General features: G+C 40.4%; 2 protein-coding genes across 3 annotated transcripts in view; both read right to left on the bottom strand.

The window, feature by feature from the left end:
• Positions 1 to 719, bottom strand: part of LOC101849140 (alpha-L-fucosidase) — an 8,920-nt gene extending 8,201 nt beyond the window's left edge. Inside the window, exon 1 of the mRNA XM_005102675.3 lies at positions 128 to 719. Coding sequence (XP_005102732.1) covers positions 128 to 498 — 371 coding nt within the window. The 5' untranslated portion in view covers positions 499 to 719. The remainder of the gene's footprint in view (positions 1 to 127) is intronic.
• A 5,809-nt stretch (positions 720 to 6,528) lies between these two features.
• The window catches only part of LOC101849385 (alpha-L-fucosidase), an 11,775-nt gene continuing 2,984 nt past the window's right edge, over positions 6,529 to 15,319 (bottom strand). For both annotated transcript variants that reach the window (XM_035970894.1, XM_005102676.3), the window contains exons 3-8: positions 13,445 to 13,575; positions 12,893 to 13,026; positions 10,587 to 10,684; positions 8,898 to 9,030; positions 7,984 to 8,154; positions 6,529 to 6,943 (exon numbers count right to left, since the gene is read on the bottom strand). In XM_035970894.1, coding sequence (XP_035826787.1) covers positions 6,688 to 6,943; positions 7,984 to 8,154; positions 8,898 to 9,030; positions 10,587 to 10,684; positions 12,893 to 13,026; positions 13,445 to 13,575 — 923 coding nt within the window. In that variant the 3' untranslated portion in view covers positions 6,529 to 6,687. The remainder of the gene's footprint in view (positions 6,944 to 7,983; positions 8,155 to 8,897; positions 9,031 to 10,586; positions 10,685 to 12,892; positions 13,027 to 13,444; positions 13,576 to 15,319) is intronic.

The following is a 15,319-nucleotide window of genomic DNA, read 5'->3' as shown; positions in this document are numbered from 1 at the left end:
TTGGGGGGGGGGGGTTTATATATAATATATGACTTCTATTACATTTTAGCCATTCCTGTAAGAGGCCTAACCCAAGTGTAAGCGTGGTAATAAATAAATGTTTGTAAAAATTATTTTACATACTCACTTTGCGCCAGCTTTCTCAAACATGTCTGCCCATTTGTTTGCGTCAAAAAATTCAGCAGTAAACTCCTTGCCAAAGTCTGCATACGTAAAGTCTGGTGGATAATTCTTCTCCATGAATTCAACAACTGGCGGATATTTTTTGACTTTCCATCTATACCAAAACCACTCTGATGAGAAACTGGGGACTGAAAAAACTCCCCAGTGAATGAAGATACCCAATTTGGCATCATCGTACCAACCAGGCAGAGGCCTCGAATCTATCGACTTCCAATTAGGCTCGTAACCATTGACATCTTGGAACAAAGAAAGAAAACAGGCTGAAATCAGAAAGGAAAAGGCGAGACCTTTTCCGGCACAAGTTAACGATGTCATGTTAACCAGTGAACTGGCTGCAGAAACTGGCCGGCTGCTGAGCTGCTTATAATATTATCAAAGTCACATGACCAAACAAGCTGGCGATACTCAGGGAAACAAAACTGCGGGTTGATATTTCTGCCTGGGGGCGTTCTAATGAATGTAACTGGACTTACAAAAACGTCTAAAATGTTACATGCGAAGTACCTGTCGCTATAAATTACCTATCTTTGGCAAGGTGGGCAAAAGTCTTAAGATTAGAAAGCAACTAAAAAATATGTGAAGCGAGCTGACAAAAAGAGTTACTTCTCGGATTCAGGCCTTAAGGAAATAGATACATCACACTTATAGGTGAAGTTTTTACAATTTATAGGTATGAAATATAAGGAGTGTTATACTTAAAGAATATGGCATCTATAGAAAATTTACAAATTTGACCCTATACTGTAAATTTTTGGTCAATATCTCCATTTGTGGACTGTGAGAAGTAACTCATTGTGTCAGCACGCCTCACATATGTTCAGATGAGAGGGAAAAAAACGTTCATTTCTTTCACAAACTGTACCCACGTTGTGAATCTTTTCTTGCTTTATATTATCAACAATAAAGTTTCGGGTTTCGACCAAACATTTTATGTGTAAGCAATTGACACCAAAGGTTAAGAATCTGCAATCTAAACAAACAAACAAAATTCAAAATGGTGGGCTTAGCTCATCTGAACAGCAGCTGGCCGACTGTTTTACCCAATCCCACCTTCCACCGTTTTGTTTTCCATTCCCAGGCACGCACACGCGCGCGCACATACACATACACACACACACACACACACACACACACACACACACACACACACATACACACACACACACACACATACATACACATACACATACACACACATGCACACATGTACACACACAAGTAAGTAAGTAAGTAGGCCTAAGTAAGTACGTTTATTCAGTGTTTGAGGCCATTGGTCCGCATCGCATGAATAAAACACTCATTTGCTTTAAAACGTTTCCACAATGAAAAAATGTATTAATTACCACAGATTTGTTATGAAAAAATAAATAAATTGTCACGGTTTTCCTTCTGCGGACAAATAAATTTTGTTTTTTTACAGTAAATCATGTCGGCGAGCGTTGACTCTGTTTAGAAGCTGCAATATGTTTTGTGATGAGCTATCCGTGAAAGATTATAAATGGTTTTACTGTAATCAGTATTCGAATATTTGTTTTTGTAAGTAACTACAGCACTTATCTTGTTTTTAGTTCAATTATAAAGCCAATCAAAAATCTGAGCAAGTTAATCACAATTGGTAGGAAGTCTGCACCTATTGCCATTTTCAGCATAACATCAACAGATTGGAAGCCATCAAGGATAACCCTGCCACAGTTTTAAAATCAACATCTACAAGTATAATACAGACACATACTATGACAGTAGTTGTAATATATATTATTATTATGATTAATGTACTTGAGGACAGTTTGCACTCTAGAAAAGTGAGAAGAATCTATGAACAGGAAAACACTTAAGAAACACCTCATTGTCGTTCGTTTTTGTTTTGTTTTTCCTTCATCGAAACGAACTTCTTGGCAAACGCTCAGTACTGTTTGATACAGCAAAGGTCACGTATAAAATAACGTGGATGCAGTCGTCCCATATCTTGAACTTAAGGCTAGTTTGCAGTTTAGAGGACTACGATGAATCTATGAACAGGAAAACACTTATGATACTTATGTTTTAGTTGGAGATTTTTGTTGTTGTTGTTTTGGGTTTTTTTGTTGTTTTTTTTTGGGGGGGGGGGGAGTTGGGGGGGGGGGGTTCGTATGTTTTTTACTAATCCAAGCCAATTTCTTGTCAAATATTTCAAGGACACTAATCGCATACCTCTGATTCCCGAAGCACTCTCGAAGAGACAGAACATAAACCTAAACCCTCTTTTACCGTGACCTGGGTCATTTAGGAGGACTACTCCTGCCCTGCTTGAGGAGCCAGCTCAGGCTGGCATGGATTAGATCTAGATCTACATCAAAGTCACAATTTTCGAATGAAGAAGAACGAGGCAATGAAAGTGTCTAATGCTGAGACATACGGGGCACTAACTATTATGAACCATGCCACAATGTAGAAATAGGACAAAAACTCTGCCTAATTATTGTTCAGTCTCTTGCGCCAGGCCTGGGATTAGTTTGAAACTGTATAAAGACGTAAAGGTATAATGCCCTTATCGACAAACAGGCTACTTAGACCATGTGTGTGCAGCAAGCCTGTACTCCAGTGAATTGTATTTTTATATTTAAAAAGACACTGATACATTTGTACTAACGTAGATAGATCAAAGTGCGGTGCGGCACTACCCCGGTGAATTTGTAACATTTACTATAACGGTCCTTTCCTGATAGTTTACAAGATGAAGGCTCGTTGTTTTGGGGGCATTGATTCGTTGTTCATGCAGATTTTCCCATCTGTTTTCTTTATCTGTTATTAAAAACGGCAGGCAGAAGCCAAATGTATTCTCTCTTATACGAAAATTGTTATTTCTGGTCTGTGAATGAGGGTTCCAATCATCCTGCAACAATGACCTTCATCTGCTGCTGATCGGACATTTCGCTGTCGTAGAATTATAAAGCTCTATCTAACATTTTTGGACGTTTTGATTTACTTAGATCGTGAGGTCAGAAACCGAATGCTCTGTCTGTTCTATCAAAATCGCAAGATTAGTAAAAGTCGGTATTAAGATTGAAAGAATTGCATTCAGGGGTTTTCGTGGTGTGGAGGTTAAGGTGTCCGGCACTCATTCAAAGTCTCGGGTTCGAATCCAGGTAGCGACGGAAAACTTTTCTTCTCTAAAATTGTCTCCTTTCACCTCCTTTCATGCTCTCTAGCTATGTTCTGTGGTCTGCTTTCGGTTCCACTTTCTGCCCCCACCCCCTCACCTCCTTTGTCCCCTCCTCTGGGATCCTGACTCTTTCTGCAGCTTTTCTACTGCTAATCCTTGGCTCCTTTTACTGTTGTCTTTCAGCCACACCCATGAATCTCTGGTAGGAAAGATCTACGCCTAGCCTTTTCGGACAAGAGAGAAAAATCTCAGAGGTCCCTTGGTGGTCTAAAATCGATAAGAGTAGGCTTTGGCCGCCAACCGGGCAAAGTTCAAAATTTCCTGCCCCAACTGAAAATGTTTAATGTGTCCCTCGCGCTCAAATGTCCTCATGTAGGTGTGAGCGCGGTAAAACACAAAAAAACCGTTAAAGTCGGAGGTCCTGCCTCTTAAATAAGTGTATTATGTTGACACAGGCGTTAAACCTATACCAGTTTGCTTTTCCAAAAATTCCATACTTCAGAAGTCAAGGTTTAATTTTTTTAAAGGGTATAGTTGACTTTAAACTGCCAGACGTAGAGTACTTGTTAATATAGGAGTCAGACTCTTGTATGTTTTATAAAGTGCAAATAGACTGGTTGTTGGTGTACCAAGGAATTAATAGATTAACTCAGAGCACCCCCACAGCCACTGCACCCTATCTTACCCCCGAAAAGATTTGAGGTTTCAGGAAAGGGTAGGGGATTTTTTTTTACTGACAATAATATCACGACTAAACAGACATTTTTCCCAAAGAGCCTTCTGACGTCAGAAATGTCTGTCCTATGCCTGGCTATTGAAAAAGAAAAAAGTCCTTCGTGACTGGCCTGAAAGTACCTCGACTAAATCCATTTCATACAGTTGACCGGCTTTTAAGTCAGCCAGCTTCGGCATAAAATGTCATCGTATTTATACAAGACATACAAAGAAGTAAAAATGAAATATCGAAAGATACGCCAAATTATACAACAAATGTACTTTTGAATCCAATATGGAATGATAAATTCATATAAAATAATCACGAAATTTTAAATCGCAAAAACGCTTCTAGGCTCTTCACGGATCGAATGGCTGTATAGCCTGTGGGAATGGCCACGAAATATGTAAATAACAGAAGACACACTTATAATAGTCTTAATCGGCTGTTAGGCACGTTTGGGATTATATCTACCAAATTCTGAGTAGACTTTCTGCAAGGGTGTGAGAGTGTCAGATAACATTAAAATTGGTCGAGGGTAAACGCCCCCTTTTCTTATAACTCGACGATATGTAAACTTTAGAAAAGAGAAATGTGCATACTATAGAAAATCGTGTTCAAATTCGGTGACAACTAAAGCATAATGATCCTATGCAGGTTCAATAGCACTCAACTGGCTTTTCTAAAATGTGCATACTTTTAAAACAGATTCTCGTCATAGCAATATGCATTTTGACAGCACACAACCAGCTTATCTAGAAAGGACGTACAAAACAGTTGTCCTTGTTATTATTTCAAACATGAACACAGAATAATTTAAATCATTCGTGTGTGGAATCAAAGATATTAAAATTCCACATGTGCCTAACTTACCACCTCCCTATACTGCCAGGAACATAAGGCGGATAGCATTCGACGCCACGATTGCCTGTCCCTGGCGACCTTCTTCATGCAGACCCTGTGTGATTACCTCATCTTTATTGTGTCTCTGTAACTTCCTGCTTTTCCACCTCTTTTTTACTTTTTCCAGTTGGTCTCCAATACCACATCTAATACGCAATCATGTCTTCTGCACTCTTAAAATTCTCCTGAATATCTCCATTTTCTCCTTTTTATGGTCGTGTTGAGATCTTCAATTTCAGCTCTTTCCAATACTTCATTATTTGTAATATATTCATTTCTTATTATTTATAAAACTCTTCGTAAACATTTTGTTCGGAAGCTTTTTTAATTCTCGTTGAACTGCTTTGTTTGTTTCCAACATTTATGAAACGTAGTCAGTAGAGTCAAAACATAGCAATTATACATAATTAATTTCGTCTTCAGTCAAAATGACTCTAAATTCCAGATGTATCTTTCTTTCATTTGACGAAATTGATCCACGCGTTTTAAGTCTTTAGTGGAACTCGTCAATGCAGTCTGCAGTTTTGGACATAATGCTGCCAACGTACTTGAATTTACTAATTTCTGCAAGAAGTTCTCCATGAAAAGTGGTGAGAGTGGTTTCTGGAGATGATTGCAGCACTTCTTTTTGGAAACAATTATTACAAGGCCAACTTTTGTGTCCAGTCCTTACTAAATCATTTGTTTTTAATCTCATTTCATGTACTGTCGTGCGTGAGGGGCAGATGTCATAGGCAAAATCTAAATCGACTAAATATGTTCCATTTGTTCATCCAATACCTGTCTGAATGTCTTTGCTCTGTCTCATTTCAAAATCTATCACAATTCATTAAAGTACAGGTGATAGTTTATTGCCTTCTAGAGTTAGCACTAGAACTTATTTCAAAATGTGTCTCTAGTTCTCCTTCAGCTAGGACACATCAGCTAGCTTTGGTATATAATACTGATTTAAAACTGTTTATTATTTTCATTAGGAGTCATAAATTGCAAGTTGCAGTGACCTTTCGGTAAATGCTGTCAAGGGCTTTTTAATGTCCACAAATTTCAAAATAATTTGGACTTTCCATTTTTTTTTATTTCTTCCACAATATTTCTCAGAAAAATGCATTTGTGCATGCATGCTTCAATATTCCTGAAAAAATACTGGCCTTTTGAAATTTCATAACAACAGAAAACAACTGGAAATAAATCAATAATAGACATCTTCCCTATCACCACCACTAATTGTTTTAAACATTTAGAATTTGGTAAAGGTGGGCTCACTGTTTATGCCCTCTATTTGGACTGTTTGAGAAGGGACTATTCATTTTTTCAATTTTTTATTATGACAAACAAGCCTACCTAGAAGAACGAAATAGAATCATACCTAAGGGTGACACGGCAGAAAAACAAGAACAGTGAATCAAAGGATAAATGCAAGCAGAACTAAGATCATACGTTATAATACTGTTATATTTAATTCACAAAAATATAAAATTATTTATAAAAAGAGCAGGTAAACAAAGAAAACCAAAATACTACGAGACTAAACGTTATTATAAACAGGTGTGGTTGTTAATTACAACTGAAACATTCTTTTTTGGGGGGGGAGGGGGGGGGCATTTTTAAACAAAAATCCAAGGCTCATTGATCTGTCTATAAATTGTTATATCTTCATAAAAAGTAGTTTTTGCAAAGCTTGAGTCTCTAGTCAGGAGAAAACGTTTACAACAACATAACGACACATCGTAATTTTTGTCCAAATTCAGTTCTCCACAGCCGTGATCTTGAAGACCCACACCCACTGGCAAGGCATTTTGCTCACAGCAATTGGAGGAACGGAGATGTCCAGCCCTCTAGGACTACGAGTATGGAAGTTGAACAAGGCCGGATACCCCAGTAGAGATACTTTGGTAGCAGAAGATACTTGAGGTAAATCAAGGCTGAGAATCTCCGTGTCTGGCCAGTAGAAGACAAACGCGTACACGGACGTGCCACTGGTCTCGGTTTTCTTTGTGTACCTAAAAAGATAAGTATGAGATTTAGCCAAATCAAGTTTCATTGTATTTGATTTTGCTAAATGCAATAACATCAACTGTTTAAAGAAAGATTTTAGGATATATTTTCATTCAACTAATGTTGAAAACGATAAAATGATTCAAAAACAGTGCCTTCTGGATACAGAGCAACAAATTCAAAAAGATACAAAAATCTAAGTCTAACATTCTAATACCCTGATTATATTAATATGTGAAAATAAGGTAGCTGAGAGAGAGCAATAAATAATAGCTCGTCCGTCAATTTTGGCGATGACCAATACATCCGCAGAGAAGACCATTTCTCCAGCGAAACAAACGAGTTAGAAAATAGATTATTATTATACGGTTAACATGAAGTGCGGCTTCTGTTGTGGCCGATGAGACCAATTCTGGCAGAGACAAGCTTGCCACGTTATCTTTTATTGTTTCGACCGCATTGAGGCATCCCTACTGATCGCGGTGGACCAGTCAGAGTAGATGAGGTGAACTCTCTTTAGGGCACCTTTTCTAGCTCCTTCCCCTTGTGGGGTGACCAGTGCTGTCCTAAATAGGTTCCTCAGATACCATGGGTGTTGCCGGATCTCACAATTACCTCAACACGGTAATGAAACGACCAAAACCCAAAGCCTACATACGTTGAGGTGTATGCTAACAGCTCCCAGCCTATGCAAGCTTGCTGCCACCACACTCACCCGTCACCGAAGGAATTTGATGGGGATGGACGGTAAAGAGAGGGAAAGGATGGATAAAAGCAGATGTTTGACTAGCGGAACGGTTTGTTGAAAGTGAGAAAGAACAGCGTAACCATCAAAATCACTCTCTCGCCTAGGTGCAATGTATCTGATGACAAGAGAGCAGATATCATAAAGGGGTAACTATGTGTAAAAAATATATTGTCAGTCGGTTTAGGAATTCTTGTATCTCTGTGGACAGCAGAAGTTTGTGAGCGGGGAAATGTAATACACCCCCCTCTTTCTACACAATACACACCATGCATACACGAGAAATAGAATGTTACTCACCATACACCTTTGGTCACCGTCTCATTCTGGTAAGTCCAGGGCCTGGAAGCATAGACACCCTCGCCGTTAACTTCGAGCCAGGACCCCATCTGAGTTAGTCGTTCTTCATATATTGGAGCAATTTGGCCATGTTTGGGGGGTCCTACATTCATTAGCATGTTGCCTCCGCAGCTGAAAATAGATCAAACAAAAACAGTGTCAATTTACATTCGTGTATCCCCAACCCAAAACTGAAGGTTTAGGCTGCATGTCCACCACGGCAGAAATGACCAGAATATTTGTTTGGGAGAAAGCGATTCGGTCTGTTTATTTCCGGCGTGTGTGTCCACCAACAAAGTAACAGTTCTGAAATGACCCGACTAGACTGTTTGCCTGCAGGCTTACTTATTTACCTCAGGCGTGTGCTTGTTGCTGTGATTGATTTTTGTCACTCTTGTCGTAATACATTATGTGTACTAATATGTGAATATTTCTTCAATCAGTTTTTCGCCTTCCATCTTTTTTTCTAACGGTTATTTTCAAACTCAAGTAATACCTAACTGAGTACCAAATTTAACACACTACGTAGTAAGATAGACCTCTGCGCGGCAAGCCACAGTCAATAATGCCGCATTTCTCGCAACTTTATTTCTGAGTTACAACGTTTGTATTCGCTGTATGGAAAACAAAATATTCACTGGTTGCTAAAGTATACAACCGGTGATTCATTTCAACACACCAATTTCCCGAGAGACGGGCGACAAACGGTCGATCGTTTTTTATTTTGTTTTTTGGTGTTGTGAACGCGCGGGTTTACCCCTACTCACTCACTCACTTGACCCAATTCTAACCCACCATTCCAAATCACTATCTTAGATCCCGAGAGGCAGACGGTGAGATAGCCTATTAGACTCTATTAGGCTGTCATAATTTACCTGATAGTAATAATGAATGTTTGCAGCAATTCCTCAATGCTCAGATAATCAGACAACGGAGCATCACGTCTGTAACCCCACGATCTTTTGTCGATGGTCATCGCGTTCTCCCATTTATGTTTCTGGATGACACCTGAGGGTATACAAAAACAATAATACATGCATTTGATACATAGCATTTGTGTAGCGCATTTTCCATTTCAACAGCAAGCTCTACGTATTGTACAATCTATATTATTATTATCACCCAGCAGAACCGATAGCATTCTGAAGAGACTTCCTGGGAACCATACGGTGCACGCAGCCAGTTTACAGACCCTAAAACACTAAGGCTAGTACCGCACTACGACATTCTTGTCTCGGACAGGACTGCTCTGCCCCACTGTCGATTGTTTGCATGTCAAAACAGATGCCGCACTAGGACAGGACTCATCTGGCGCATAAGGTGGCGTTTTCGTTGTTGCCCACGGCGGGGTTAAAATGCATTCGAAAAATATTCCCTTAATATTGTCCAAAAAAATAATAAATAATAAGATGTTCGTGATCAGCGACCCAAAAGTAGCAAAAAACACGCGGGGAACGCAATTTAAAGCCCGATTACGAAGTTAAATTATATTTGTGAGTGCGTGTGCGTATAGTGGGTGTGTGTATGTGTGTGTGTGTGTGTGTGTGTGTGTGTGTGTGTGTGTGTGTGTGTGTGTTTCACCATTCGGCCGGTACTAGGCCAAGATCTAGATTGTATCTTGTCTTTTATGTCTCGATTGCAAAAGCCAACATCAGCCTTGTTGTTCAAACATGTTTACTTTCCAGTGCACGAATTAAGTTTTCTATCCAATCTGGATCAAAATCCATTTTGGTGAGAATAGACTGTTTAGAAACAACCGAGCGAAAGCAGCTGACAATTAAGTTGAGAATCGAGATGCAAAGCACGACATAGGGGCCTACTGCACCCTGTTGTGTGTAGAAGCTTGGACCAGAGAAATGTTTACGTTGCTGGGTTTCTGCTTTGACTTCCCTGCATATGTGCAACGCACCGGGTGACCTTGATACACAACTTCACCTTTGACGATTAATTAAAAAATAAAATTATTTGCTAGAATTTACATTGTATTGCATCAAATCAGGTTCACCGGGAGCCGTTTTGCTTATTTTGAGACGCTGATTCCGAATATGAAATCAGTTTTGAGATGCGATAGTTATTTTCAAAATTTGGTGCCCCAATTTTAATCCTTGGCGGAGGCAGTTTGTCCTGGGACAGACAGACAGACAGACAGACAGACAGACAGACAGACAGACAGACAGACAGACTGACTGACAGACAGACTGACAAACGAGAAAAGATAAGTTCATGTTGTTGTTGCATCTACTTTACTTGTTTAATAAATTGTTAGATCTACTTTGTTATTATGAAAGAATAACTGAAGTCACAAAATTCTCTTCCTTTTTTCTTTTTTTCTTTTTTACAATAACTCCTGTTAACCTGAACTCAAATCAAATAGCTTAGAATGCTGGTAATTTTATTGTGTCATTCATTGCTTCACTGACATTATCAGCCTGATTGAATGATTAATTGATTGATTGATTGATTGATTGATTGATTGATTGATTGGTTGATTGATGGTTGGTTGGTTGGTTGGTTGGTTGGTTGGTTGGTTGGTTGGTTGATTGATTGATTTTTAACCAACTTACCTGGATTGAAGCGGTCCCCGCAAGTGTAGAAACCCCCATGCGTACAGTTAGCGTTCGATCCCCATCTGTCGTTTACAACAACCGTGTCCTTAACAGGGCTGGGAAACAAGAGAAGGAATTACTTACTGAATTAAATTAATACTAAGGTTTCGAAGCTATAAGATGATATGGTAAAGTGTAATAAAACTTAATAAAGTGATGCGGTGTTGTGTGTTGTGGTGTGGTGTGGTGTGGTGTGGTGTGGTGTGGTGTGGTGTGGTGTGGTGTGGTGTGATGTGGTGTGGTGTGGTGTGGTGTGGTGTAGTGTGGTGTGGTGTGGTGTAGTGTGGTGTAGTGTGGTGTAGTGTGATGTATTGTGGTGTGGTGTAGTGTGGTATGGTGTGGTGTGGTGTGGTGTGGTGTGGTGTGATGTGGTGTAGTGTGGTGTGGTGTGGTGTAGTGTGGTGTAGTGTGATGTATTGTGGTGTGGTGTAGTGTGGTATGGTGTGGTGTGGTGTGGTGTGATGTGATGTAGGGTGGTGTGGTTTGGTGTGGTATGGTGTGGTGTGGTGTGCCAAGCCATACCAGGTTGAGAGGAATACTATATCCTAGCAGAAAGACCACACACAAAAAAAACTCAATAAAAAATCTCGCCTCTCAAGATTCGAACTGAGGTGTCCTGCATGTTAGAGCAAAGTGCCTAACCGCTACATCACAGACATCGGTAAAAAAGCTGATAGTGAAAGATTACTATTGGTTTTACTGTCATCAGTATTTTCTGTTGTAAGTCGTTACGGTGCGTAACTTTCTTATTTCAATATTCAAGCCAATCCAGAAAAAATATTCTTCGGGTTTGTCGCAACTTCTTGTATGTCCGTATTGACCTCTATTTGAAGTATTGAATCAGCAGGTTGAGATCCATCAAGGAAAACCTTGGCACAGTATTTATCGATATCTACGTACGCTTACGCAAAAACAAAGTCTGATCATGTACTATCACTATCACAATGCAAGACACATTCCAGTACAGAGTTTGATACAGGAGAGGCCACTTGAGATTGCCCGAAACATGTGACAAAAATGTTGTAGTGGTCTTAGACTTGAGATAGTCCAAAATGTGAAAAAATGGTAGTGGTCTCAGACGCTCATATCACGAACTTGGGACCAGTTTGTAGTTTAGAAGACAAAGATGAATTCATGAATAAAAAAAACACTTAAGATACTGTGTTTTGTTGTTCGGTGGGTGTGTCTTTTTAAGAACTTCCTGTCAAATATTTCAAATAGAGGCACTCTGGAAAAGATAGTGGTCATAAATGTGAAGGTTTCTTTGCCGTTGTTGCAAATATTTTACGCCTCCTAAATGATTTAGGACATCTCGTACAAAGACCACGTTTCAAATGCTGAGGTACGAAAGAGAATCGCCAACGCAGTGGGGCAATATGAAGATCTACTGACCACAGTGAAGAGACGAAAATTAAAATGGTATGGGCAGGTCACAAGATCCACAGGACTTGCCAAAACAATCCTGCAAGGAACCAAGGCAGAGAAAGAGATGGGAGGACAACATTACAGAGTGCAGAGGAAAGACGATGGGTGACAATCTGAGGAAAGCAGAGGACATAAATAGATGGCGAGAGCTGGTTTTCAGATGCAGTGGTGCCCCCACAGTTGCCCCAACCACGGGATAGAAGAAGAAGAAGAAATGATTTAAAATGGATAGCTGGGGCCTATATAAATAAATTACGGATGGTCATAAGACTGGCTATTTCAATCTGGGCTGTCATGGATTACATTCAAGTCAAAAATCTTCCTTTCATGGAAAATGAACTCAGATTTCGAGCCTGTAAAGCAAAGATGCTCACGGCTATAACAGCCCAAACTGGGTTGAGGGGTTTTTGTGTTTTTGATTAATGTAGGTGTTTTTTACGCTCCTACGACATTTTTTTTTTAATTAGAACGCAATTGGTCGCTTTTAAGGACAGGCAGGCTAACTCAGATTTCGGGGGTTTCCAGAAATCTTGACCTACACCCAAAGTCGGCATTGCCCTACCTATAGGAGAAGTTTGGTTACAGTGGTGTGTATATTTGTTTGGCTATAGGAAAAACTCTTCTTGTCTTTTAAAGCAAAAGAACAAGGGGCAAAGACTTTACCTTCGATTTTCTCAAAACAGCATTTTTGGGGATAGCCCCCTTGTGCTTCAAAGCTATCAATTTCAGCCCTGCCTGCCAAGTCCAGCCCGGGCTGAGAGGGAAACAACTTCCACACTGCGATTGCGTTCCGTTTGTGAACAGGAACGACACCGCTGTCTTTTCAAGTCCCACCCTACCTATTGGTGTAGAGCCAAGCGAGGAACTCCTTAGACTTCCAGTACACATCCGGAGCTTCCCAGTCCCCATCAGACCAGACCACCTCAGGCTTGTAGGTCTCCACAATCTCATACAGCTCCGGCAATGTTTTGGCCTAAAAAAAAACCCACAACAACAATAGAATATTCACATTCTTGAGTTTCAGAACCAAAAAAAAGATATCTTTGCGTCATTACTTGACGTAGTGGAAAGGTCCTATAAGCGATGGTATTATCAAACATTATCTAAAACTGTATTATAACAAGACATTACTCAACACGACATTTCTCTGGGTTTTTTCTTTTTCTTTGTTTCTTCTCTTTCGGCCTCCAGGCGGAACCAGAAAGGAATATTGACATTGAAAAACTTACATAAAGCGAACACACTAACTCAGTAACTAATATTCAAACACACACACACACACACACACACACACACACACACACACACACACACACATACACACACATACACACCCAAAGACACCCACATTCAAACAAAGAAGCAATACATTAATCCATGCCCAAACTCACATTGACAAAATCTTGCGTCTTATATCCGGACGCCTTATCCTTCAGATACAAAGGGTGGAACCACTCATACATTGAGTGATACAGGCCAAACCTCAGGTCAGTCCGGCTTCGTGTAGCGTTCATGAGCTCACCTGGGGAAAAACACCAGAGCATTATCTTTTCCAAGACAAAATGGTTCATTTTTACGCTACACAGACACGACATAAAGACTGTTCAGTGTTGACCCATCGTACGTCACTTTACAAAATGGTGTATGGCGGCGTCTTACACAAAGCAGCTTATGTTGAAAATCTTGCATTCAGCTATAGATTGCCATTAATCAATTTCTGTTTTATTATTTATTTTTTTACAAACTTGTAGAAAACGAACAACACAATCATTATTCGTGTAATCACATAGACCGACAGACAGAAGGAACCGGATAAGCATCATAACAGAAATTTCAAAGGAAAAAAATGAAGTATTTTAATGTAAGTGATTTTTATGCCCCTATTGAAACAGTTTAGACTATTTAGGAGGCGGGCTTCCCAGCCTGCCTGTCAGGGCCAACCCGGGCTGTGAGGGATACAAAAACCCAGGAGACAGACCCAGATACTCAATAAAACTTTTCTCCCCACTCTGGAATCGAACTCAGGTCGGGGGCTCTCGTGGCCTAGAGGTTAAGGTGCTTGCCCTTTCATTCAAATGTCCCGGGTTCGAATCCGGGTAGCGACCAAACAATTTTCTACTCTATAATTGTCTCCTTTCACCTCCTCTAGCAATGTTCTGTCGTCTGCTTTCGTCTCCTCTTTCTGCCCCCACCGCCTCACCTCCTTTGCCCACCTTCTCTGGGCTCATGACTCTTTCTGCAGCCTTTCTACTGTTACTCCTTGGCTCCTTCTTACTGCTGTCTTTCAGCCACACTTATGATCTTCTGGTAGGAAAGATCTATACCTAGCATTCTCGGACAAGGGCGAAAAATCTCAGAGGGTCCGTGTGCAAGTTGCGCACGTTAAAGATCCCTTGGTGGTCTAAAATCAATAAGAGTAGGCTTCGGCCGCCACCCTTGCAAAATTCAAAATTTCCTTCCAACTGAAAAAGTTAAATATGTCCCGCGCGCTCATATGACCTTATGCAGTTGCGAACGCCGTAAAACACTTACCAAAAAAAAGAACTCAGGTCTCCTGCTTGCCACAACGAAGCGCCTTACCACGCTATACCCTCTCTATTCATGTACTTATACCAACAGGCAAAAGGTACTGGCACAGCATCATAACAGAAAGTTGGAAGTGATAATGGAGTAGCATCCTCTTGTCATTTCAAAGGAAAAGGATTAGTTGGTATCGTGTACAGCTAAGATTATTTGAGACTTTGGTTTCAATCCCAGAATCCTCAACTTGGGCTATTTGGGGAGTTTTCGTGGTCAGTCCCCTCAGGGATCTACACCGCATTCAGAGAGACCGCTCTTTATCACATGTTGATAAGGCCGTAAGATATAGAATATGCTATTCCTTTTCTGCTCTCTAGCAATGTTCTGTCGTCTGCTCTCGTCTCCTCTTTCTGCCCCCACCCCTCACCTCCTCTGGGCTCCTGACTTTTTCTGCAGCCTTTTTACTACACTCCTTGGCTCCTTCTTACTGTTGTCTTTCAGCCACACCCCTGATCTTCTGGCAGGACAGATCTACACCTAGCCTTCTCGGACAAGGGCGAAAAATCTCGGAGGGCCTGTGTGCAAGTTGCGCACTTTCAAGATCCCTCGGTGTCTAAAATCGATTAGAGTAGGCTTCGTTCGCCACCCGGACAAAATTCAAAATTACTAGCGCCTGAAAAAGTTTAATGTGTCCCGCGCGCTCATATTGTGACCTTATGCAGTTGCGAGCGCCGTAAAACACTCCT

Source organism: Aplysia californica, unplaced genomic scaffold (genome assembly GCF_000002075.1).
Source record: "Aplysia californica isolate F4 #8 unplaced genomic scaffold, AplCal3.0 scaffold00334, whole genome shotgun sequence".
In the NCBI taxonomy this organism is placed as follows: Eukaryota; Metazoa; Mollusca; class Gastropoda; order Aplysiida; family Aplysiidae; genus Aplysia; species Aplysia californica.
The sequence above is the reverse complement of the archived record's forward strand: the minus strand, read 5'-3'. Positions and strand labels throughout refer to the sequence as shown.